The 27,309-nt window shown below is 45.4% G+C and overlaps 2 protein-coding genes across 2 annotated transcripts; one reads left to right on the top strand and one right to left on the bottom strand.

Moving 5' to 3' along the window:
* Positions 1-1,264: 1,264 nt before the first annotated feature.
* Positions 1,265-17,731, bottom strand: irs1 (insulin receptor substrate 1). The gene is made up of 2 exons (XM_027028402.3): positions 12,692-17,731; positions 1,265-4,647 (listed from the first exon to the last, which is right to left on the bottom strand). The coding sequence occupies exons 1-2, from the start codon at positions 15,927-15,929 to the stop codon at positions 4,643-4,645; spliced, it is 3,243 nt and encodes a 1,080-aa protein (XP_026884203.3). The 5' UTR covers positions 15,930-17,731; the 3' UTR covers positions 1,265-4,642.
* A 1,757-nt stretch (positions 17,732-19,488) lies between these two features.
* rhbdd1 (rhomboid domain containing 1) lies at positions 19,489-25,644 on the top strand. Its single transcript, XM_027028407.3, has 8 exons — positions 19,489-19,729; positions 21,712-21,864; positions 22,111-22,390; positions 22,629-22,761; positions 23,719-23,807; positions 24,212-24,268; positions 24,359-24,550; positions 25,409-25,644. The coding sequence occupies exons 2-8, from the start codon at positions 21,712-21,714 to the stop codon at positions 25,507-25,509; spliced, it is 1,005 nt and encodes a 334-aa protein (XP_026884208.2). The 5' UTR covers positions 19,489-19,729; the 3' UTR covers positions 25,510-25,644.
* The last annotated feature ends 1,665 nt before the right edge of the window (positions 25,645-27,309 follow it).

The following is a 27,309-nucleotide window of genomic DNA, read 5'->3' as shown; positions in this document are numbered from 1 at the left end:
TCCCGATATCAAATTCTCTCACACACACAAAGAAATATGCCGACTGGTCTTTGCCTTTATTCAGTAGTGACTTGCATTCTGCACACATGTGCACACGAACTAAGGAGATCTGTTTTTTCTCTCAAAGAAAGTAAACTCCCGACGCTCTTCTGGATGACATGATGTCTGGAGCTACACGGATGCTGAGGTGCTCCTCAGTCTTCCTGCCTCCATTCTTGTTTTTTTTTTTTTTCTCTTCCATAAGAATTTCCATATGAATTTCCATATGGTGTTCAGCCCCAGGAGCTGGATAACGTACCACTGCTGAAATACCTCCGGATGGTCCCCTGTATTCCTGGACCCCATACCATGATGGCTTTAGCACGAGGAAAAACAAAAACCCTAAAATGTGTAAAAGTGATATTGTCCAGATCTAAACGCGATCCTTTTTAAACTATGTGGGGGTAAATCGTGACTGAAATGTTGCCAAATTTGTACAGCTCTGTGGTAAAAACCCACAGCATGCAAGTGAAGTTTACCACAGAACTTCAGTTCTTCATACCTCTCCTTCCTTGTCTGGCTTTAGATTCCAAACATGGTTTTAAAACAAATAAAGAAGTACTAAGTTTAAGGTTACAACTGTCAGAATGTTAATTAAGCCAAACTAGTTTAAACTGTACAGAACCATAGAGGAACCGCAGCAGAAGCGCCACACCAGGGAGGAGGAAGGACAGTGCAGCTCACATTTAGGTTCCCTGCAGAACTAAACATATTACCAGAAATGAAGCTAACTAGGTTTGAGAGTCCCCTACCGGCCTCTGAGGTAAACACCATACGCCACTACATTTAAGTGGCGGTGGCCTTGTTCAAACGTTTTAGCAGTGTGGTTGCAGGGTCGCCTGATCAAGGATGGCATGCACCTCTCAAGGCACATTGTTCAGTATTGTAACAGGAAGGCTTCTGAATAATAGCAGCTCTTCTGAACTGTCTGCCGTGTTCAGGCTGCTCTGGCAATATTTGGACTACCATTTATGGCATTTAGCAGACATTTTTAACCAAAGCCACTTACAGTCATGACCAAGTACAATTCAAGCCATTGAGGGTGAAGGGTCCCAACAGAGGTAACTTGGCAATGGCAGGGCTCGTACCGGCAACCTTTACATTACTAGTCCAGTACCTTAACTGCTGAGCTTCCTCGGCACTATTCCTAAACAAGGTGTTAAAGGCTTGGGGGGGGGGGGGGGGGGGGGGACTAAAGGAAAATAAAAACGACATGAGACGGAGCTTTCAAAAAAGATAAATTTCGAATTTATTACAGAGCAAAATTCCAGAAGATACCATTCTCCTAAATAAGAGGGGAGAGGAGGGACCCATACAGTCCTCACCTCACTGCTGGTGGGTTCAGTCTTAAAAACACATTTATTCATTCATTCAGTTTTATCTATACATCCATTTTGTTTACCCTCACTTGACGTATTGTTCGTGCCTCGCCACCTGTTCAGAACATTCTATCGGATTCTTCTGTGTTTAATTTGACCATGCACCCATTTAAAACCGGTCCACTCAAAGCTGTCCATAATTCATTTTTGTACATACATTATATACAGTGGAAGACAAGATTGTTTGGCCATGTATACCTTGGCAGAGTAAATTGATCATTCAGTCATGTTCTGGAGAAACAATGCATATACACCCCCCCCCCCCCAAAAAAAAGAAGAAGAGAGGAGGTTGTTGATCACGGCTTAAACAGGTTACAGAACAACTGCCAAAGCCAGGGTTGCCAGAGCGGTGTATAACTGCACTGGGGAAGGAGTTCTTGTTAAGTGGCAAGTCTTGATAAACACCCTCTGAAAGAGCCACACCCTTTCCCACCCCTAAGCAATGGCATATACATGTTACTATAAACAATTACTTGCATCAATAAACAAGATGCAAGCCCCCCCCCAAAAAACAAACAAACAAGCAAACAAACAAGCCCACTTGTCAACCCAAGTCTACAAGCAAAAAGTTAAATACTTAACACGAACAAAATCATGAATGAAATATCCATATTTAATAATTTACATAGATTTGTGTCAATGTTTTTCCCACATCAGCAGCAAAAGTGACACTTTGATACCCTTTTTCTTTGTCTCAACATGACCCTCAGATTATGTCACAGGGAAAGATTTTTATGCAAAAATAAAATGAAATAAAATGTGATTAAAATAAAAATCAGAAGACAAAAAAGGTACAAACATACTGGCTAACAAGGTTCATCAGTACTGTAAGTCACAGACTTGCACTACAACCTGTAAAAGAAACAGCTTCTGTTAACAAGGTTCAGTCATAAATAAACCAACGGATGCGTTGGTGCAGACCACTGGACCAAAGCATATCCTGCGTAACTGCAGACTCCATGGTACATCAAAAAGAAACCAATGTCCTGAATCAATGAAGTTCCCTGTGAGAGTTGCAGGATGTCAACAGTACCGTTTGTTCTCTCGCCTCTCAAGAACTTGAGTGAAATGGTTAAGGACTACCGTTACCCACAAACCCTAATTATGCTAACAAGACCTGGCGGAGGTCTGTTGGCTCTAGGCAAAGAACGTCCCAAGTATTGGTAACGACTAACATACAAGTCTTAATTCAATTTTGGGGTTATGATTCTGTTAACATCCGCTCCTTCCGTTTGCAGTGGAAGCAAATCATGTGACATGAATTGCTCCAGTTAGATTTGTGCACCATTCAGGGTTGGCTCTTGCTTCGCTGCAGTGCTGGTAGGCGAGGCAAAATGGCGGCAAAAAACATTACACAAATCTACACTGAATGTGCAAGGTATGAAACAATTCGGACCTGTGCTTAGCCTACAAGGCTCATCTGCTGTAATGCTCAGATATATTAACATAACTCAGTACCCAAACAGCAAGTAGTCCACTGACCAACAAACATATATTACACAAGATTAATGACGCGACTCAGAAATAACAGTCCAAAAAGAAGTTAAATGTAAAAGGGGTCACAGTGTGTGTGTGTGTGTGTGTGTGTGTGCGCGCGCACACATTGTGAGGTCAATCATGCTTCACTCTGCTTAAGCACAAAGTGTTAGCCCCTGAAGTCCTGAGGTAAGGGTATTCAGGTATTTATCTGTTGACTCTGAGGGTATACCATGAAGCAAGCTCAGTATAGCCTGGCTTTCTTTAACAAGACTGGATTTATTAAACCAGCCATTCTCACACGAGTCTAATCGATATTAAAGGTACCAAAGGAAACAGCAGTGAACCAAGTAAAAGACTTTAGCCGTGCTTATTCATATTTCAGTGCCCTATAAACTGGGTGTGCTCGCCATATTCTTCAGTAAAGATGTGCATGTTTCCCTGTGGCTTCTCCAAGTTCCTCCCAGGGTCTCGAACCATGCTATTATTGACCTTTGATCAAGTTAGCCGCTTCATGCGTTTGTTAGGCCTTTTGAGACGACTTTGTGGTTTATAATTATGGAGGGGGAAGGGAACCGTTATGGCTTCCCGAATTTATGTAGCAAGCAAAACACGCCTCTGTGATTCATCATAATCATCCCAACAAAAATGTCTGTGCAAGCTGGACTTGGGGAGAGCAATCTCAATTATCTCAATAAAATGAAGAGGACTGTAGCCTACTTCAGAAGACAGACCTAATATTTTTTGCGTGTATATATAAGTATTGTTGCTTAAAGCAAGCATCACCCATATCTCTTATATGGCCAAGAGACAAAGTGTTCTAACTCGGTCAAACTAAGACCTAACACAGCCTGCTTGGGTTGTAAGACATCGCCGCAACTGAAGGGGTACTGAGCGATGAGCCCCCATCGCGATACTGTTAAACCCATAATTAGCCTGCTAACCCGAGAATCCTGCCTCGTGGTATACCGCCCTGGTGTGTCTGTGCTCGTGTGCAGTACCATGCACAGGATGGGGTACCATCAGCTGCACAACATGAGAAGCGTTGCGTTGAAACGAAACGTCACACACACATAGAGGAGCACCTTAAACGACTTGCACAACATCCCTGTACCAAAACGCTGCCGTGCATTTTCCGACTTGCTGGGTGTACCGCCGGCAACATAAATAGTCTGACCGTTAAATATTAGTGTAGCCGTGGATGCAGTAAACACTGCTGTGCTGTGTTCAGCCTATAGGAACCCGCTATTGGGTAGCGGTCTGTACCACCCACGTAACAAAGTTCTCATGATGAACAACGATGCATACGAGGACCTGCTGAAGGATGAGGTCTGCATGGTTGAGCCGGGGCCAGGGTTTGTGGGGGAGGGGCATGGATGACAGAGGGGGCGGAGTCAGTGCTGATCGTGCCTCTGCGCCAGAATGTCGAACTGCAGTCATCAGAATGCCAGAGGCCAAGGCTGGTGGCTAACCTGTTCTGCCACCGAGGGCTTCGTGTCGTGTGGCGTCGCACCCCTCCCTCAACCCTCCCCGCATGTGCAGCCCCCCCAGGTTTTGTGGGAAATACAGTTTGTTGAAGGCCAGCTTTTTGTGAGGTCGCAGTATGTGCTGTGAGGTCCAGTTTGTAAGCGTAACCTGAGGTCCAGGTCACTGAGGTTTGCATGATGCTGAGGTTCTGAAGTCCATTTTTATGGCAAAGAGGGACAGGGAGCGAATGTGATTCGTGGGAAGATGTGGTTGCCTGGTTTTCACTCTGGAGGGAAGAGAAACCAAGAGAAAAAGTGTGTTACACAACCAGACGCAGCAGAGGTCGACACAAAAGAACAAACATTTGGACAGACAGCAAACACACACACACACACACACACACACACACACACACTCCTTGCTAGTTTCCTCCTCCTCCTCGCCAGGAGATGAAGCTGAATTAGCCAACAGCTGAGAAACACAAATGCTACCGTTTCCCAGGAAACACCCAGAGAGAAGTGCAGGCTTTATGACATCACCGCATCACATGAGAGGCGATGGATCGCTCCATTCATAAAGCTTCATAAAGCTCCCCTCAGTGAACTGGTCCGCTTCTGCACTCGTCAATGGCTGTTCTGCTTTCTCATGGTGTGCTTAGAGTTCCTCAACTGTGATCAGAATACAGACAGACATTCACGGAGACAGTAAAGGGCCCCAGAACAGAGCTGGTGAGAAGAAGGATCTGGTGAGGAGGGGGGTCTGTGCAATGGAGCTAGAGTGACTCGAAACACAAGCCATGGCTCGGAGGGTCACGCAGCAGCGGCTGCAGCCAAACTTCGTCTATAAATACGGCGGCACATGGAGGCACAGCGCCGCAGGTCTTGCAGCGCGGCTCTGAGAGACGACAAAGTCCTCCCTCACTACTCCAAGGCAGGCACTTTTAGAAGAGCCGCTGTTTTTAGAGGTTCACTCCTCTTTACTTAAGAAACCAACAGGCTGGCGGAAATTGCAGAGGGGGGCAATAAAAAAATAAATAAATAATTTTTTAAAAAAGCCACCGGTACCGAGCAAACATGGGAGAAAGGTCAACACCACACGGGAGATGGCTGCGCCCCCTTCCTGCAGAATCCACGCAGGATGGGAGGAGTTCAAAGAGAGGCGTGGAATCCTGGAAGGGTTTCTCTGCCTCTCTGGACAGTCATTGGTCATCATTCCCTTTTTGTATTTGTGACATCACAAGTGAGTTCACACAGAAGTTTCCCCCTTGCTTTCTGCTGTGCAGTTCATGCTTAGATTGCAAAGGTTTAACATGGCTGACAAATAATAAATGATCATCCTCCCGCTGTTTGACGGAGTTCCCAGTCTGCCGCAAACATTTCCTATATTTTAAAATCTCCCAGCACCTATGCTGTATGCCTACAGTCAATACACGATGACCAACTCGCTATCATGCAGTATATACTCAATCATACTCTACTGGTCTGACCAATTACCTCCCCCCCCCCCCCCCCCGCACACACACAGCAGCAGTAATATTCTCCCATTCTCAACGAGGCAGTAGTAGGTGCACACTGTGGACTTTATAGTGCGTAACTCCATATAAGGACGAGAGAGAGGCGTGGTGCTCAACAAGCAGCTCAATGAACCAGCGTCATTCAAGCATGTTTGCTTCACACACTCGACCTGGGAGTGTAGAGACATTTTTAGCTTGATCATGGTCGGTGGGGGATACTGTTACAGATGTGTGACCACTGTGCGTGCGCCTACTGACGTCAAAACACAGGTCGTATTCACAGTGTGGACACTCAGCAGTTAAAGTTTGCACACACACACACACACACACACACACACACACACACAAATTGCTTTAATCGTAGACAGATCTCTAAAGTAAAACAGACTCGTCAACAATCTCCCATTCAACACAATTTTCTCTCACTCCACACACACACACACACACACCTAAAAGTGATGATTACAGTGGTCACTTCCTATCCCCATCACCTCACACTGAGGGCCTCGCATTCTCCCAGGACTGAGGGCGCAACCGCACATGCACCTGCGGTTTCCAAGAAACACTCCGTGTGGCGTATTAATGAGGAATTCAGATGGCACGAACTTTTAAAAAAATGCTTTAACCAGATGTGCCTAATTAAATAAACTTTAACAATATGTACATTATATACATACATACATACTCAAGAAAAGATTTGTGTCAGGCAAACAATAAGAAAGCTCATTTTGAAAGCCTGCAAAACAATGCCTCTGTGTGAGGCAGGCTGGTTGTGTGTGTGTGTGTGTGTGTGTGTGTGTGATGTGGGAGAGATGGCGTGTGCCAAATACCATTCCCTTTAGCAAAGGAAAAACTTCCCTCTATACCCCCCCCCCCCCCACCACACCAGATGTTTTGCCTACTTCAGCAAGTTGACACACACACACGCACACACAGAGAGATGGACACTTCTCTGCTCTTCTCATTCTCAGGGCCATAAAGCTTTCTGCATCTTACCTCTCTTTCCGCCATGGGCATGTCTCTAGCAGGCCGGCAGACCTGACCGGAGCAGAGACCAGGAAGCACTCGATAGTGCGCCAGCGGTGATGGAAGCATTGAAACACAAGCATGGCTCCAAGCTGCTAGCCATTTCATGCCATGTTATTTAGTGCTTAGTTCAGTGCGCAGTACGAACATGCAGGGGAATTAAATGTAAAACACAAGATGATCTGTGCCCTATGCGACACCCCTGCACCACACCGCTACTGCACAGCTCATTACTATGCTACACCCATGATCTACACCACACTACTATGCCACACCACTACAACATACCCTGCACTCTACACCATAGTGCTACACCATGCTGCTAGACTACTATACCCTGGCATGCACCGTAATACACCGTATCCCCACAGTGCTATGACACATCTCTGCACTACACTGCTACACCACACCTCTGCTACTTGGCTAAGCCACACTAAACCACCCCACCCCACCACGCCCCTCTGTCGTACGACAACGGAGAAAAGATAAATAAGCACAGACATGCCTTGGTGGGGGAGCAGGACATTTGAGCCTCAAAAGCCTCCACGTAAATCACACTTTATAAAGACATTTGTTTTTTAAATGAAAAATATTTAAAAAATTTGAAGCACCAGGTTAATTACCTAAGTAAATTAAAACAGATTAAATTAATTAAAAATGATTAAAACACATACATTAGATAAGCGTCATTAATTTACGTTCCCCCAAATATGTCGTAGTGTTGGCCGATAAGAGAGTCCAGCAGAGTGCTTCAACAGACTGCACTCAAGACAATGTACTGTCCTCTACAGGAGGTGTCCAGAGCGTTTGGGTTGAGGGCCTTTAGAAAGCCTTTGTATATCCACTGGCTAAAACACACCACACACCACACACACACACCCACCCACCCACCCACCATGGTGATCATTTCTGTTGTTGTTCTCATTTAAACTAATGTAAGAAGCGTTTTTTTTTTTTTACTATTTACCAATTTAAACACAAACAATCTCAAAGTGCCAAGCTCGTTCACTGTGGCTTGCATTTACGGCATTTAGCAGACGCTCTTATCCAGAGCGACTTACAAAAGTGCTTTGGTCATTTACTCAGAATATATCCAAGTACAGTAGGTTAGAATTAAACATACCAATGAACTAGAATACTGTAGAATACAGGGATGAATACCTAGAAGTGCAAAATACATAAGATCTATCTTCATCTTGAGCTTCTCCATCAGAGAGAGCAAGCGAGAGCGAGCGCGAGAGAGAGACACAGACAGCGAGCACCACAAAGCAAGAGAGAGAGCACGAGCATGCATGTAAGAGAGAGAGAGAGAGAGAGAGAGAGAGAGCGCAAGCACGAGCGGGGTGAAATGAGGACACACTGACGACAGATCCAAGTGGGCTGTAGGAACTCATCCAGACCAGCGGAGCAGGGCGGAGTGGAGGCACTGGGCCATGTGCACGCGCGCACACACACACACACACACACACACGCACACACACACAAAACGAACACACACATCAAACAAACACTCAAGTGCGCACAGCTGAATGGCAAATGCATTTGCACAGACACTGAACACATGCGCAGCCCAACCCAGACAGCAGGGGCACATCGTCTGCCATCAAAGGCAGAAGACAATGGCCACCTAAAAGGTGCTGAAATCTTCCACTCCCTTCTTTATGTCTCCATATTATATACGAGCCCTTGTCTCCATACCTGGCCAACACCAGCAAGAACCCCACCCTTACCAAAACAATAAATAACTCTCCACTTCAACCTTCCTCAACATCTTACCTCCATACTCTGGTCCTACCTTCTAATGTCTATGTATGTCTATCCCTTGAAACAAACAAACAAACAAACAAACAAAAACCCAAAAAGGTTAGGACCTATACACTATCAGGCTTTTCAGGACATCCCACACCGATCCTGCAACCACTTACAAAGATATTAAAGCAAAAGTGGGTCAGTTCCACGTGAGTCACTGAGTGAGGTCACAGCAGAGGGGGAGGGGAGTTTGTTGTTACGGATTACATTTTAATTCCGTATGACGGCTCTGTATGTGTTGCATTGTTACTGGCTCTGCTTTGGTCCATCAAGGGCTTCTCAAAACACCGACTACGGTAAAGAAGAACTACCTTAGCAAAACAGCCCCCCCCCCCCCCCGAGAGGCTGCTGTCTGAACCACGTGAGTCTCCATTCTCAGTCAGCCCTGAACACACACTTTCCGGAGTAACATGAGGGCACATGCTCACATATCACTCAGTGATTTTCTCACACACACACACACACACACACACACACACAAAACCTTGGCCATTGGGAACAAAATCTTGAAACCAAGGAAAGTGTCTAACAATCCACCTTCTATATCCATCTCCAACATGTTACAAAGTTGTGTTTATTTTTGCTTCTTTTTATTGGCTTAGAAAGGTATAGCAAGAAAGACAAAGGAGAGAGAGAGGAAAAAAGGGGGGGGGGGTATAAAGAGAGAAAGCAAGAGAGAAAGAAAGACACTCAACAAAGAGACCCCAACACAGCAGGCTGGTGTGGGCGGGGCCTCCAGTCGTCTCATACTGACCCGGCCCACCCAAGAACTCTCTCACCCCACAGCCAGCCAATTAGAGCGCATTTCCCTGCTGCTCCCGGCACCTCAGCCCACAGCCCCTTAATCCACTGTGACATGAGAAGAAAGCGCCGCGGCGACCGAGTAACCATGGGGACCGGCGGTACAGGCAAACAGCCATACAGGAGCATGCTATGCACGGGTCATGCGCCCAAGACTGGATCCTGCAGCAATTACACCCACCCACACGCACACACGCCCACCCACCCACCCAGTACTGCATCCTGCAGCAATTACACCCACCCACACGCACACACGTCCACCCACCCACCCAGTACTGCATCCTGCAGCAATTACACAGAGGACTCGAACATTTAGAGGCCGGCAGACAGACAGGCAGCCAATGACACTGAAAAAAACAGGACCGCAGCCTGTTGCAATTATAGACACAAACACGCACACACTCAGAAAAAGTCATTAAAACAACACTCAGACAGATCAGAACATCCAGCATAAATCAGAGCATTCACGCATAAATAACTATTCAGTCACCACAATAAGTAACGATCGTTCAGTTGCCAAGCTTTAACCATCCGAAATGAATGTAAACAAACAACCAAATTAAACTAATTATCCAGGCACCCAGCTTACAGTGCAAACACACACCAAACGTGAACTGCGATATACTCAGATACACGCACCTATAATGGTGGACAGTGTTTTCAGTTGGAAATAATATCCGACAAAAAAAAATTGATACATTTTTTAGGGTAGCACTGTAGGAGAGAGGGGAAAAAAAATATTTTCCCTCTTTAAAAAAAAAAAAAAAAATTCATCAGAATTTAGTTTATAGATTGGACTTAATTTCCTAGATGTGGTTATTGCTACAAATAAATAGTTGGACAAAATGGAAATTAAATCCTTGGTTATTAAACTGTTCAGCCTGTAACATTAACGCAAAAAGAGACATACATGTTGGCCATGTGCAAGCGCTAGTGTGTGAGGGTTGGGACTGTCGGTAGTGGCCCGAAAGACGAGGGGCTTGTGCTTGCATCATAATGCCCCAGCCCACCTAAGAACTCTCTCACCCCTTTCGGGAGGGGGGGAGGCAACTGCCTGATGATGTAACAAACACCTCTCAGCAACAAACACCGCTCAGCAACAAACACCTCTGCAGCATCACAAGGGTAGCGGGGGTGCACAAACGTGGACACACACACACACACACACACACACAGCATGGGTTCTGAAACACTGAAGCCTGTGTCCTCTCATTCGCTAAAGCTCACAGCACGTGCAGTAGTCAAGACCATAAGCTACAGACAGAGGCACACACACACTGGAGTTGCCAGGATTGTGAGCACCCCTGTGCCATAAACACAGAACCGACCCACAAACAGGAATTTAAAAATCAGTGTACGGCATTAAGAGACAGAATCCTCTGATGCAGAAGTGAGCAATTGGTAAACGCAAATATCTCCAAAGATAACCTCACCCCGTCTTCTGCCTTGTGTTTACATACGATCGAAAATGCCAAGTCTTTGTCTGGACATCGGTGGAATTTTGAACTCCTGGATTTTTTTGGGAAGGAAGCTTCTCAGACAGATTGCAGAAGATTTTAATTTCATTCTCGGTAAGGTTTCAGAGCAATTCGGCTCCAGCTGTGGCTTGGAAAAGCGGCAGGCGATGCGGCCTCGTCAGCAGAGCCAGTAACGAAGCGCGATCAGCGACTCTCACACGAACCGGCCGAGCCGTGAGAAAACCCTGCTCCCACGGGATTTGCAGAGGAGACAAAAGAGCCTTCGGTTGGTGCTACTTTGGCCTTGTAGCGTTCGGTTCTTACAAGTCCAAAAAGAACAGGGGACATGCCAGAGGAACAGACTAAAAGTATTTTCGATTCATGTCAATAGCATTTTCTGTCCAACGGAGCAAAGAGTTGGTGGCCAAAATAGTGACGATTCAGGGACAAAATTAATCAGTTACAGCTACACAGGGAAGCATGAATATGCAAAATCATCGTTACTCTGGGCAACACCACTAAACTGAGTGGCCATTTATTCCAGACACAGTGTGACACAGGGTCAAGTCTCAGAACCCGGTGACAGAGCTAGTGGATCTAAAGTCAGTTCGGATTGTTCACACACCAATAAACACTTCTAATAGAGTCAGAAGCAGATGTTAAGTGCAGGCATAGGTATCTCAACAGATCTAAAGTCCCAGCACTGCAAGCTTTTGTGCAGTCTGTGCTCCGACACACCCATGTCTCACAGGTCAACACACGGCTCTTCCTTAGACGAATTAATCAGTCGTGTTAATGAAAGGAGGAATGCCAATTCATCTCGTCCTGTGGTCCCCCATGCCTGGTGTGAAAATGCTGGTACACAAAGCACAGGACCAGTGTTCAAGGAGGCAAAAAAAAAAAAAAGTAAGTTAAAGCCTGAGGACATTTTCACACATATACACACACGTAAAAAGGGAACTTCTGGGCAGACTCGCCAAGGGAGGAGCCAACAGATAATGCTCTCGGAGTGTAGGTGCTCCGAGAGCACACCTATGTGGAGGGATCTTACACACACACACACACACACACACACACACACGAGAGGCTTTGACAGCCCTCGCACATCTCATTCACAAAAACGCGGATATCAATCGGCCGCCGCGCAAACACGGCCGAGTCAACACTTATGCCTGCGTCACGCGCCGGGCGCCGCACGGGAGCCGCGCTCCTGCACAAAGAAGAACAAGCTGTGCTTGAGCTCCTAAGTGACTCAGAAGCACTTCAGACGCTTGTTTTCTTTGCTGTGGTACGAACGAGCACAGACACGCCAAACCCACTGCACTCCGTTCGCGCACATGTTCACAGGCTGCTGTGTCAGGGGGTGTGTGTGTGGGGGGGGGGGGCTGGTACCACCCTCAGCCTACACCCCTACAGCCCATCTCCACCCGCAGCGCTCAACCGGAGCTCCAGAACAGGGATTTTCCACTGAAAGCTCGGGCTTCACCTGTGAGTGGGGGCTGTTTTATAAACAATGACCTGACGTGCACATTCCATACGAAAATGCTGAGACGACCTGCTCACAATCACTTGCTTGCACACAAAATTGCATTAAACAATACAAGTATCCAAAATGTGGCCATAAAACTTGAGACAATGACACACACACACACACACACACACACACACACACACACACACACACACACACACACACACACACACACACACACACAGAGGCTTACCTTCCCTATGGCCGAAGTTTTCCCTGGTCTCGTCTGCTTTTTGGAAGTTTATACTGGCATAGGCGGCGAGTTCCTCGGCCCCTCCCATTGCTCCCAGTTCCGCCTGCCGGGCCTGGAACAAGTTCTGGTCCAGAATAAGCTGCTCATGGTTCTGTGCCAGATCCAGATCTATGTAGTTCAGCCCGTTCTGGTCCTGATGGTCCTGGCTGGGAGCCATCGGCGTTTCCCTGTGCCCGCCGGCTGTGGTCTCGGCGGGCTTCAACCAAACGTTCTCAAAGGAGGCGGAGCTGTGTCGCTTCACGTCCTCAGACTGAAAGCCTGTCGGCGCACCTACGGCCCCTTTCGTCGTCGTGGAGGCAAAGGTCTCCGAGCTGTGCCTTCTCCGGCCCTGAGGGTCAGCCCTGATCACTTTGGCGCCTTGGTTTCGTGCTGGGGTGGAGTTTACCCGGGTAAACGCACTCAGGCCTGACATGGGGCCGATAAGGACAGGTCGACCTGGGGCACCGCCTAGCGTCAAGAGGTCGTCGTTGGTTGAACACACGCAGGCTTCCGCGTCTGGTAAGGAAGCATTCGCGAGCATCTGGGAATCAGGAAAGGCTCTGCAGGGGCCAGCCAGTTGCAGGCTGATGTAGTCACGCTCACGGACATTCTCACAAGGCAGAGGGTCAGAAGAAGCAGAGGTCTTCGACGGAGTGACAATAGCATAGTCTGAACAGGAAGCTGGAGCTGGGACCATAGGGTTCGACAGTGAGCTCTGCGAGCCCAACTGCATATTCATGTAGTCGGAGGACGGCGGGTCTGTCTGGACATCGGCTCCGTTGTTGGCAAACGCTGGTGAAAACAGAGAGACTAAACTCGCAGAAAACGGTTTGTCGTTAAACTCGATGTTGACATACTCGCCGGGGCTCTTAGGTTCAGGGGGAAACGGGTTCTCTCGCATTCGAGGAAGCGTGCTAGCTTTGCTGGCATCCAGCGACAACCTCGTGGGTCGGGCGAGCCTAGAGTTGACCTCCGACCTCACAGCGGGCGGGTGCGAGCCATACTGCCCGCCCAAACTGTCACTGCTGGCGGAGGAAGAGGAGGATTCCACGCAGACGAGGCGACTGGCCCCCGACAACACCTGCAGGGAATTCTGATCCTGCTTCCTGTTGGCGTGTTTGAAGGAGCGGGGCAGTGAGAAGTAGGCGTAGGAAGACCTGGAGCGCTCGTCCACGGGGTTGAAATAGCAGTCCGGCGGGGTCCCGGCCGTCGAGCAGCTGGCGGGAGACATGTTTATGTAGTCCCCGCACGGCGATGCCTTGCCCTCTGTGCTATCAACTGACAGCTTGGGGTTGACGCCGTTGGTCCAGAGCTTCCCGTAGTTAGTCAAGACATCCGGGGAGCAGCTGCTGCTTGGTGACATCATCATGTAGCCATTGGGGTCCACGCGTGAGTGCTGCCGCGGGTTGACGATCTCCTGCGGGGCTGAGACGCTCTTTGGGCTCATGGGCATGTAGTCGGCACTCTTCCCCGCCATCGCAGCAGGGGCCACGCCGGGCGACATGGGCATGTAGCCGTCGTCCTTGTGGCTCGACCCGCCGCCTCCACCTGCTGACGGGATGTCCAAGCCTTCCTCTGGATATGAGTGGGTGGCGACGAGCAAGTTCCGATACGTCGACGACGCGGACCGGCTGCTGGGGCATGCCGGCGTCATGACCGTGTATTCGTCCAACGAGGCCGTGGAGGACTGCGAAGGCGTTTTCTGGTGGCACGCCGTCGGGGGCGGGGTGCCGGACGAATGAGTCCTTTTCCTGAAACACTTCTCCAGCTCCGGCTCGTCCGAGCGGGACAGCGTGCCTCTGGACTGACTCCGTGGCTGGCTCCCAGCACTGGCGAGCGAGCCTGGCCTGGCCATGCAGATGTAGTTGTTCAGCTCCTCGTCTTTGGCCGGAGGCGTGTGTCCGAGAGAGTCTGGGCTCGCGCTGCGGAAGGAGCTCCGGAAATCACAGGGGCTCGAGCCGTATTCGTCGGACGAGACGAAGCCGCCGTCGCTGGGCGACCCCGAGACGGAGGCGCTGGGGCGCCGGGGGAAGAGGCACTCGGAGGCGGAGCCATGCCCACTGGTGCTGCTGGAGGACAGGCTCACCGGGCTGATGGCGGACGGGGAGCACCGCGATGAGGGCGTGGGGATGGACCTGCTGTGGTTCAGCGGCGGATGCAGCCTGGACCCTCCCCTGTGCCGAAGGGACCGAGGCCGGGCTGTGCTCGGGCTGCCGAGGCTCCCCTCCGTGGACGCTGGCCGGGACATGGTACCCTCGCCGTCGCTGGACGCCCTCACCCTGAACGAGTGGCTGTGTCTCCCTTGGCCAGCAGGGGAGGTGGCTGTTGTGCTCTCGGTCCTCGAACGCCTCCCCAACCCCACCTGACTCGGAGGAGGGTTGTTGTGATGGTGCCTCGTCTTGACCGGCACCGAGATTGGGTTGGAGCAGCTGGAGGAAGACTGGCTTTTGCTGCGCGGTCGAAACTCTTCGCTCATGGCTTTCATGGCTTCCAGAATAGTCTCGTGCATGTTCTGAGCCACGACGGAGTCGTCGACCTGCATCCAAAATTCGCCCTCTCCCGTCACCGCAGACCTCCCAACTTCTATGAAAAAGAAATTTTCGGAATGGCCGCATCTTCGAATATTCATTAACTGCAGCACTACCGCCGCCGCGTCAGAATTCAGTTTGACAAAACCCAAAGTCTTGTTTGTCAGGCACAATCTGTAAACCCCAATTAAGTTTTTTGTCTGTCCAAGTCCCTTTGGTTTCAGGATAACCTGCCACACCTCTTTGAAGGCAGGTCCCGGGCTGGGCTCGCCGTAATTTTCCTCCCCGAATCCGTTGCTCCCAGCATTTTCATGGACCTTACCTCTGTTATGAAGGTCTACAAGGGCTTGATACCACGCGTCCTGCTCCAACTCGTTGTCTGCAGCGATCGCGAAGTATTCGTCCTTCGTGTAAAGGGCGACAAGGTATTTGTTTTTGGAATCCGCTCTTTTGTTGATATTAAAGCAGCTCTCGAGTGGAATGGACCTTTTGGGAGCCCCAGACTTATGTCTCCATTTCTTTTCGTTCTCGTAGTACTCCAACCTGGAAGGTCCGGTAGCGCTCGCAGTCCGCAGTACAAAAAACCTTTTGTGCATGCTTTTGGGTTTCCTTAAATAACCCACCTTTCTCACGTCTGAAAAACATCCCTGCTCTGTAGATGGACTTGCCATTTTAGAAAAAAATGCTTGTTTTTATGTTAAATGATTTGCACAAATAAATTTACCCCAAAAGGGAAAGAAAAGTTAATTTAACAAAATTAAACTCTCTCCATTGAGAAAACGTAGTTGTTCGCGCTGCTTGCTCTTTCGGCTAAGTTAATTTTGCTAAGGCGAGCGCTTCAATTAGCTAGCGAGCTAGCAGCCCATGCCAAAACAAGCACGGTCGGGAGTCTATAGACACCTCGGCGAAGGTCTATTCTTTAGCAGCATGGTACATGTTTAGCAGAACTAACTTTAAATAACCCATCACCTTACTTTCTAACACACGCAACACAAAAACCGGTAAGTACCAAAAAGGTAGCTCGTGTGCAGGAAAAAGTCTTTTCAGTCCGGACTTCCAAATGCACCATCAAAACAAGCAGAGTCAGCGTACGACCCCATTTAGCCTAGCGAGCGGCGCAGTATCGCGTCGAGCAAATAAAGTGCAGAAACTAAATCAAAAGTGATGCACCCGTGTGTTCCACACGAGAAGCCCGCCAAGAAGGTACCGAAAAGCTTGAATCCAGTCGTGGTCCAAGTTAGATCCTTCTACTTCTTTGAGATCGCGGAGTCAACGCAAACGCAAACCTGGGCACCTCCAGCGTGTGTTTGTATGGGTCGCTACTCGCGAGCCCATTCCAGTCTCGCTCCAAAGAGGCTAAGCACGTGACGTTTCGATGCGTGGCCAGTTCAAAGGGGAGTTGCAGCCTAGCCTGATACAATACGGATGAAAAAGCCCACCCATTAAGCGATAATATACCCAATTGTGTCTTCTCGTTGGATAAGAGTCTTGTCAATCATCCAGGACACCCAAGGGGGGGAAAAAAACTTTCAAAGTTTGGATGTAGCCGTAGGCGTAGTAAAAAGCGAAGACGCAATACAAGTATGCATGGGTGTTTTAGAATAGCGCGAATTGTACATTTGGGCAATTTCTCTCTACGAACTGTGACCAACCATTGCAACACCTCTTAAGTGATGAAATCTTCTCTCTTAGATATTCTATTCAAGTGAAGAGATTACATTTAGCACGGTTCAGGGAACCATCGGAGAGTCACATTTTTTCCACCTGTCCCATTAAATGAATTATACCACTGAAATCTTATCGGAGAGTACACATAAGCACAGATAGTGTGTATCCATGTTACTTTTCCTTTGTCATCTGTTTGATCAGTTTAAAATAAAATAAAATATGCTACCACGGAGTGCATTGATTAGATGATTATATTACTTCGGTCACACTGTTTTAGGCAAATAAGGCGAGTTGTTAGCAGGGGGTCGCTTTTAGTATCACTACATCTTTTTAGTGACCAACGCTGCCGCCTACAGTCTGCTGCTTGTATTCAAATTAAAATGATTTTCACACCTCGGGTCGCTTATCTTTTGCTTGCTAGTGTAAGCTCCGCCCGGTTTAAGCGCCCGGAGAACCTAGCTGTAAAGAGCCCTTATTGTACGTGACTGAGTCGTTGGGAGCGTCTCTCCTCTCCCCATCAGTAATTCCGCTCACTCACCAATCCATCCATTCTTCTATTCATCTATCCACCCATGTACCCGTCCTCTTTGTGTCTTTCTATTATTTGCACTCTCAGCGAAGTACTAGGCTCGTCATTGCCCTCCAGAGATGGTGTTTGAATCCTTGTGGTGTAAATGCCCAGTACTGCCTACCCCCACCTCCGTCGTCTTCTCTGTGGATGGCTGCGAATGTAACAGGGGGTGGGGGTGAGTAAGTAACTAATTTGGTGCTCTCACATTCAAACAGCATTGACAGATGCTGACACAACATAACTTTTACATCAAGTCTCTTCAGCCCGCCTGTACAGTAGCAATTGGGAGGACCTTCTCTCTCTCTCTCTCTCTCTCTCTCTCTCTCTCTCTCTCTCTCTCTCTCTCTCTCTCTCTCTCTCTCTCTCTCTCTCTCTCTTTCTCTCTCTCACACACACACACACACACGCGCACAGCATATTAATTCCTCCAGCATCTACACTGCTGCTGGCCCAACAGTTGTCGTGGCAACACAGCACAACACAGACATTGCCTCGTCTGCTTACATCATTTGTGCCCCATTTTGGTTCATACTGTGTACTCGCTGATTTCCTCCCAAATCTCTCCACTTTATCCAGTCTGCACAAACATTTACTGAGACAACTCTCTCTCTCTCTCTCTCTCTCTCTCTCTCTCTCTCTCTCTCTCTCAATAGTGCCCCCACTGGTAAAATGAATAGAATGCAACGAAGGTAAAAAAAAAAGTCTATGAGCAATGAATTCACAATAAGGTTGCACATTTTACGAAGGTGCTGTGGTTTTGTAAAGTGGCGAACAAGGTGATTTTCTTTCCGCTTGTATTGCCATTATTGTATTTACTGAGTGCTGCTGTAATTCTGGAGAGCTGTGTCCTTTGTAGTTAATGGGACTAGAAATGTCTCTGTCTATTGATGACCTTGGACATTTTGTAACATATCGTACTTATAACGCTGCTGGTCAGCAATCTAGATTAGAACTAATTTTGTTAAAATTGGGTTGAAGGGCATATTAGAGGTAGAATTTTCTTTCTTTCTTTTTCTGTATATAAAGACATTTTAGCAAAAAAGTTCCACAGACATGATTTATATATATATATATAAAATCATGTCTGTGGAACTTTTTTTTTTTTTTTTAAATCCTAGCTATGCTATATTGAGACTTACATGATTTCTATATGTATCAAGTACAGTACATGCATGTTTGACAGTGTGGCCAAAGCTTTGAAGACGCAGCTGTATGAAACGCCCACAGGCACTTTTAGCACACTTCTTAAAAGGAAGTCCTTCATCACCTGTGCCAATGGGCTTCTTGAACTGGACAGTTGGGATTCAAATTTACAAATAACATTTATTCAATGTATTTCCTAGAAAATTAGCCTACGCACTCATTAGCCACTTAGGTGCATTTAAGGGTGTATAATTGCAGACTCTAGGCTTCATTTAAAAGTTTAGCTTAATGAGCCAAACAGTAATGTTTGTGGTGGGCCAAAACCCAGAGTAAGAGTATACAAAATAAAAGGTGTGTGTCAAATTGAGTTATGAATGTACGTTATTTATTAATATTTTTCTATAACTAAAGTCTGGCCAACAGAATGATTTTTGAAAACGATAATGACACTGGATACATTAGCAATTTCAGTATGGTTGTTTGTATGCCCCACATTTGGCTTATAGTAAATAATAAAAACAAATATGAATATTGAATATATTATTAATCATAGGCTGTAATGTGACACACACTATTAGGTTATACATTGATTATTATTTTCAGATTCCTTTCAAAAAAATATTTGAGAGCTCTAAGTCCTTGAAAGTCATGTCATACAGTTATAAAGCACCCAACTTTCTCCCGACGGTAGAAAAGTGCAAATTTTTATGACTCACTCAGACAATTTCTGGAATTGGCCTTAAAATTCATATCAGGATTACTTGAATTACTAAATCTTTGTAGCTACTTTTCCAACAAAGTTCCAAAAAATTCTTGGTTCAAAAAAGGTTCCGTTTATGATCACGTGGTATTGTTTTCTTCCGGCGTGAATCTTATCTGATGAAATTATGTGAAACTACACTATACGCTGACGTGTTTTATGCCAAAACCCATTTTGATGTCAAGGGATTTACTTTAGGTGTTTTGAGAGAAGTCACCAGAATCTAAGACTGCTTTTTACAACCTACTGCAACTCCGACAGCACAACAAAGAGTACCCGGAAGTGTCGTATGAGAATCTGGGTTTTTGGTCCCTTCAAAGCCTTCAAAGGTATGTTGACACTAAAGATTAAGTAAAAGATTATCTTCTTCCCGCAAAACTTTGAATACATTGTTTGTTAAAAGTTTATCGGCTTGAGCGACGTACCTATTATTCACTAACTAGGCTTGTTAGTTAACTAATTGCAGAGAAAGCATTCTAGCTATTTAATTACTAGCTGGCTAGATTAACCGTCTATTTTTAAATAGATTAAAGGCCATTATCATGACAGCTGTTTACTGTACGCCATGGTCATGCTGGTTAGCTAGCTAGCTAAATGACCTGGCAGTTGTGTCTTATCGCAGCAGTTCTTTAACACTATGTTATCAGTTTCGTGCTGACGTTAGTTTTGACACTGAATTTTATTTTGACAAGAGCATAAGGAAGCAACCTTGAGAGTAGCCAAGACCACAAGGGGGGTCATCCTACTCTGGCCGACAACAGACACTATAGCAGCAACAATATGAACAATAAGGATCAGAATAGATAGTGAAAGCGAGGGAAAATAATAACAATAAAAATAGAGAAATAAGCACATCCCGCATGAGAACGTCCATCAAGGGCAACAGAGGAGTAGTTGGCTGGGGGCTCAGTAACATGACATGAAGAGCAGGTGTGCCTCGGCAGAAAGAGATCATGGATTATTAGGCACGTCCTGGTACAAGAGTGTGTAAATTAGGGAACTATAATGTGCAAAGATGGACTCCGGCGGATGTTGCTATGGCAACACAGCTATAAGGATGGAGCCAGAAGGACAGACAGGCATGAGGACACCTTGGAACATCAGCACTCCGACTGCGCTCCATCAACAAACCTGAGTGACAGCAGAGAAGTGAAGTGACAGGATTAGAACATCCCAGTTTACCAATAAGTAGATATATTAGTTTACCAATAAGTTTACCAATGAGTAATAATTTGGACAGCACTTGCTGTCATAAATCACTGCATAATATATTATTTGACTCAGGACGAGACATGTTTTGGCTGCTAGGCATTCATCAGCATACTTGTAACATTTGAAACATCAACTCTCTTATATACAGTGATAAAAGGTCACCCCCTTGGCCACGTCATCAAGGTGTGGCAAGTGTTTGATGTCATCAATCATATTACAAGTTGATATCCACAATATAGTGAAAGACGAGTTACATGTGTACAGAGTCGAAGGAGAACTGATAAAATACAATTTAAAGAAAATTAAACAAATTTTTAATGATTACATTAATAGTTAAATACATAATCCTACAAACCTTTGCAAAAAAAAACATGATAATGAAAAATTCTCATTCATCCCATTTGGATACACAGTATTGAGATTAAGAATATACCATGACCCCCTCTGTAAAAGGCATTTTTCCTGGTCTCTGCCCCTTGATAATGAATCAACTGTTTTCATTATCCATTATCAAAGGGTGGAGACTGTGGAAAAAACAGGATGTATGTGGAAAGTTCTATTTCTCTGTAGGCGTAACAAAACTGATCTGGCATGAGCGTGTGTACGCGTGTGTAGGTTATTAGGTCTGATCCTCATTTACACTCTTAAGGATTCTGTGGTTTGAGCATTGCTCACTCAGTGCATTGTTCACATTCTCAAACCCTCACAACCAGCTGTGTGTGTGCGTGTGCATTTGTGTTCACAACCAGCTGTGTGTGTGTGTGTTCATTTCTGTTCAGTATTGTTCCAACTGCTTCCTCTGCATTGGGTGTTAGATGGGAGATATGTGCATGAATAGGGTGTGTCTGTGACCTGTGTAGGGGTTGTGGTGATGCTTGGCACATGCTGTGTTCTCTATAGCTGGCAACACTCTATAGCAGACATCTCTATGTTTGTGTGGTTTACATGACTACTAGGCAACAATATTGTAATATTGTTATTATTGTAATATTTGTGTGTGTTTTACATAACTACTAGGCAACAGTGTTGTAATGTTATTCTTATTATTTTAATGTGTGTGTGTGTGTGTGTGTGTGTGTGTGTGTGTGTTGTCTCTCAGATGCGTAGCAGGCAACGTGGCTTTAATATTGGCCTGCTGTTGCTGGCCTCTCAGGTGTTCCAGTTGGGTCTCGACAACATTCCTCCTGTTACCTTAGCAACACTGGGTGTCAATGTCTATCTTTTCCTGTTTCCTGCCAAGCCCCTCCTACAGGTAGTCATGTGACCCTTAACGACAGTGCCTCCCATACACTACATACTGGTGGTGCTGCACTTAGTTGAAACAAAAATGTATGAAACAGGCCTTTTATTTGAGTGATATTCCTGGCCAATTATTTTGTAAATTTAGAAGCTTGAAGATTAGAATTATTCTGTGACCAGATGTGAAGGGTTTCCGCTGACATGGTGTGTGTGTGTGTGTGTGTGTGTGTGTGTGTGTGTGTGTGTATTATGTGTCCAGACATGTGTGAGTGTGCAGCAGGCGTATTGGCGTGGGGACTGGTATCGTCTCCTCCTCTCACCGTTTCACCACATCGATGACATGCACCTCTACTTCAACATGGTGTCCCTCCTCTGGAAAGGCATCAAACTGGAGCGTCAGCTTGGCGGCGCCTGGTTCGCCTACCTGCTGTCCGTCTTCTCCTTGCTCACGGGACTGGTCTACCTGCTTCTGGAGGCAGGACTCTCAGAGCTGACGGAGGATCCATCCTACAGCATGCAGTGTGCTGTAGGGTTCTCAGGTCAGTGCATGTGTGTGTACATGCATGTGGATGTGTCCGTGTTTATGTGAATATATATTTAGCTTTTAAACTTTAATTAGAAACTCCTGCATTCTGGACATAGCAGATGAGGTCCTACCACATTTTGTCTCATTTTGTGAAGATTGTGTAGGAGCTTCACTAGATGAGGCCCTAGATGAGGCGTAATGCGTGAAAAACTCTGACATGTGGAGTCACTGTGTAAACCCATCTCTTACAGGTGTTCTGTTTGGGCTGAAAGTCGTGAATAATTATTATAATCCTGGTGGAGTTAAATACATCATGGGATTTCCTCTAGCCAATCGCTACGCCTGCTGGGTGGAGCTAATCCTTATACACATTATGAACCCAGGGTAAGACACACACTCACATGAGTAACATGCCATGGAAAATTCCCGATTTTTGCAAAACTGTTTTAGGCCTGTGTAAAAGCTTTAGCATACAAAGAGCATACATCTGATGAATATTGTTAGACAAGTATGCTAGCGGCCAAGTGCCTGTAGCCTTCTTCTTGGTAACTGATGCCAGGTTGGGTTAAATTTTAGGTTCATTATTCATTATCAAGGTCTTAACCCTGTTGTGTTTTATTTAAAAAAAAATAGGTATTTTAAACAAACCTGGCAACCCACAGGCATCCTGGCAAACAGAATGCGCAAAAAAAAGTGTAAAAATGTGCGAGAAGACTTTCCTTCCCCTCACATTTTCTCCAGCACTTCCCCTTTCTCCCAGACCCACCCCAGTCAGAAAACAACAGAATTTAAATGAATACCAACACTAATATTAATAATATGCACAAAAAGGGGTGGGGGGATTGTCTCTGTGGCCGAGCTGTATCTTAGTGGGTATGTGAGGTATAAATATTAACACAGGCACTATTCTCAGTATTGTCCTAAATGCTGTAACATTTGTATTCAGTTGTTAAACACCTAGTGCTCTCATACAAACATGTCCACAATATTATGCTTATAATATGCTGATGATAATTGCTGTGGTAATCTCTAGCAAATGCTGGGTAGTACTGTGATATTTTCTAAAGGAACCATCTAGCTTCTGTTTGAAAACTCTGAAAAGAAGAGGAAATCTGGGTTAATCAAGTGTGTTGGAGATGATGTCTGGTTGGTCATTCTGCACATTCCCTCGGCCAGCTTGTGGGTGTGTGTAATTACAGCCTTTCAGACCTTTCCTTTCTTGACAGCAGTTAGCATGGAGCATCTGTGAGTGGGCTCATAATTACAGTATGTCAGTGTGTGAACATGAAACCCAGGTGGGAACATAAAGCATGTTAACACTCTCTCTCTCCCTCCCACCAGGACCTCATTCGTCGGTCACCTTGCTGGTATCTTAGTTGGCCTTCTCTACACTTCTGGCCCCCTCAAGACACTTATGAAGACATGTGCAGGTGTGTGTGTGTGTGTGTTTTACCCTCTTTTGTCTCTTTGATGAGTAGACGTTCAGGTGTAAACAGGATTCCCTACCGAGCGTGTGTTCGCTGAAACAGCTGTGCTGGTATGAAAGTGTGCGCGCATGTGTGTGTCTGTGTCAGGTTTATTTGAAGGGCAGCATTTTGGTTTTCTGGTGCTGCACAGCTTGTGAGAAAATGTGTAAAGTTTTATTTGCTGTAATGTCTTTAAGGAAAAGATTTGATGGTATGCAGACTGCTGTGTGTCATTGTATACATGTATGTTTTCTTTGCTTGGTTGCTCAGTTCTTTCTCTTAGTTACAAGTCAGAATGATTCATAATATAATGCAGCCACCAAAACTCCCAATTTTATTGGCCAACAACCCTCCTCTGGTTCCTCTAGGTTTTATAACATCTAATGGAATCTTTGGCAGACCTTCCACATACTATAACTCTTCAGGTAAACTGAGTCCACGAGCATTTTAAAGGGGGCAGTAGTAATGGAGAGGAGCCCCTGCCAATAGTTACCCAGTCCAATCCCATTCTGCAGGTTACAGCGGATATGGAATGCCGTACCCTTCGAACAATCCGGCCTATTATGGACAGGGCTCAGATGGCTCCTACAGCTCTAGCGCCCCCTACACAAACAGACCCACTGCCCCCCCCCAGCACTCCTACACGGCCGGCCTATCAGAAGAGGAGCAGTATGACGCAGCCATTAGGGCCAGCCTGCGAGATCAAGGTAAGAGGTATTATGGGTAAGAGAGAGATAAGGACTTGGTAAAACTCACATTTTGCACTGGTGGTATTCAACAGACAGTAGACCTTTTTTAAAAAAAAAAGATTTCTAGATCTGATTTGATTTAATTTTTGATAAGGCCTAATAACCTAACTAAGCAAGGAGTTCTGGGCATCTGAATGGTTTATTAGCTATTTATGTTGATTAGGCAAAGCCAACATTCAGTTTTTCTATCTACTAATGTTTACTTGTTGTCACATAAGTTACCAGAGTAGAATCTGGCCAACCTAAGCATGGTGGGCACTCAGTGCTGTTTTTTTTCCCTGCAGACTTTAGAGTTTTTTAGAAGGCTTTGTCAAGCCAACATGAATGTAGTGTTAAGAAACACTGATTCTTCATGATTTTCTTGAAAAGATGTTAAAAGATGTTAGTAAGATTTATCTCTATAGTAAAATGTTATCACTAATATGTACGGTAGACATTCATCTTTGCTGTTTAAAAAAAAAAAAAGACATACAGGTATATTTTAAAATTTATATTATTATTATTGTTCAAGAATTCCTTTTAGGGACAAAGTTTGTGTTTGGTGCCCTCTACTGGTTGTATAATAGACTTGCATTCAGCCCTTCATTTCCATTGTCACTGAGTTTTCTGTAAATATCAAAGGCGTATTTCATTAAGCAGGAGATCTCAGTAAGATGGATAGCTCATACCAAGAGTGAAGAGTTCTTAGTAGAAATGTAGCTTAGCTCTCTTGCAATTAATGAGTTTTGACGTTTGTCTTAAATAACTGAGAAATCCTGTTTGTTAAATACCTCTAAGTGTTTTGACCGACCATGTATTTAAATATGTGTCCTGTAGGAGGCTCCACTCAAAGCAGACCTGCATATGGGTTTACGGTCAACTCTGACCCTGCCATAGAAGAAATGCGCCAAATCCGACTTCAGAGATTTGACAGATGAAGTGTGCAAGTTTCACATGAACACTGTTAAAATGTTTACAACCGAAACAACTTAAAACGGCCAAACAGAAGAATAATGGGATTTTCTCTTGCCTAATGAGCATTAAAAAGGATTGTCACTGAGGATTCTTAATCACTGACTGCTTGGCGCCTGTCTGTGTACATAAATACGTAAATATATTTCAGCAGTAACTCATTTAAGTTACTTATCCAGTGATTCAGTTAATTATCCATAAAATTGCAGTCTTAACTTAGCATTGTGGCAGGAAAAAAGCCTGAGCTAGTTTCCCAGATAGAAGACTTTAAGAATAGTAATACCTCAGAATAATTGTTACCTGACATTCTTTATGGAATATTTGTTGCAGTCTGTGTACAGGAAACTCAGCCAATACCTGCTTCCCAAAGTTAGAGCCCTTCTGGTATGTTTAGGGCTGTCATCTATGTCTGTTAAGTGATGGTATGAAGTGAGAAAGTTGTTCCAGCAGATGCTTGGCAGGCAGTAGCTCTCTGCTGTCTCAGTAGGCTGCACTGTAAAATGTGGGTGGAGCCATTTCCCTTCATTTCACAAACAGTGGGGCTCTTAACTTATTTTTGCTTCTAATAGGACAAAAGTTTATTTTTGTAAAGAGTGAATAAATCACATTTTGGTGATATTTTGAAACTGAATTTCTTTTTAAGATCCCCCCCACTGTTTTAAATTCCATGATTCCACTCTTGCAATTGCACCAAAGCAATGACTGTATAAAACCAATTCAGTGAAATAAATTCAGATATGAGCTGTAGAAATCATCTATATTGTTCTTGTAATCAGATACATTATATGGTTCACATTCTCCAACCGGTTTTATTGTAAATACAGTTTCACATTTACACTCCCTGGCCACAGAATTAGGTGTAGTATGTCAGTGCATTTTAGTAGTGCACAGACTCTTGACTCTGTCATTCGCAGTGCAATATTCATTAGCTACCCTCTACCCTGTTCATCACTGGCCACTTTCTGACCACACAACCCCTGGTGACCGTGACTGGGTGACTGGGCATCATTGCTGTTATAGTTCTGGTGTCATTCTGGGTATAGGGCTGTTAGTGGGGTGGGGTTCCCTCTGTGTGAAAATTAAGTGCATGCCTAATGACCAGGAAAGCTCTAGCCAACAGGGGTTCTGTGGTCAGACTGGACCTGAAGCGCTAATGAAGGAACAGAGGACAACAAGCACATATTGTGCATGGAAACAGAAGGACCATTGACTCTTAACTGTACATGTACAAGGTGCTATAAGAAGTGAGTACACAGCAGTATTATTTCGATTAATAACTACACAAACAGCATTTTACTTTGTAATAAAATGCATTTAATTAAACCTTACATGTATTTCACATATGATCATTTATTTTAATAGAAGAACACTGGTAATTGCCTAAATGAATATGTTAGTGAGCATGTTATCCAACAAGGATGAAGCATACAAAAAAACAAAATTCTTTATGTTGGTTTTTTCATGGCAACTAATTTCTGACATTTGAGCAGTGTCTTGTACTGGTGTAATAAAGGTCCCCAGAAGTGACTTTCAAACAACACTATAAACACATGACATGGACATTTAGCTGTTTTATAAATTCCTGAGTGACTATAAGATCATGTGAGCATTGCTCACTGAAAGTGATTTATTCCTGCTTTAATCCTGCTTGTTTTACGGTGGGAAAACACTTGAGCAAGACTCGAGGAGCTCTGGACAGCTCTACTGCACAGGAGATTAGAACTGCACGCCTGTGTCGATGTCCTGCAAATGGAGCACACTAGTTA

The sequence above is a fragment of the Electrophorus electricus genome, chromosome 17 (genome assembly GCF_041902795.1).
Source record: "Electrophorus electricus isolate QZ-2024a chromosome 17, ASM4190279v1, whole genome shotgun sequence".
Lineage (NCBI taxonomy): Eukaryota > Metazoa > Chordata > Actinopteri > Gymnotiformes > Gymnotidae > Electrophorus > Electrophorus electricus.
This window is presented reverse-complemented; position numbering and strand designations above follow the sequence as displayed.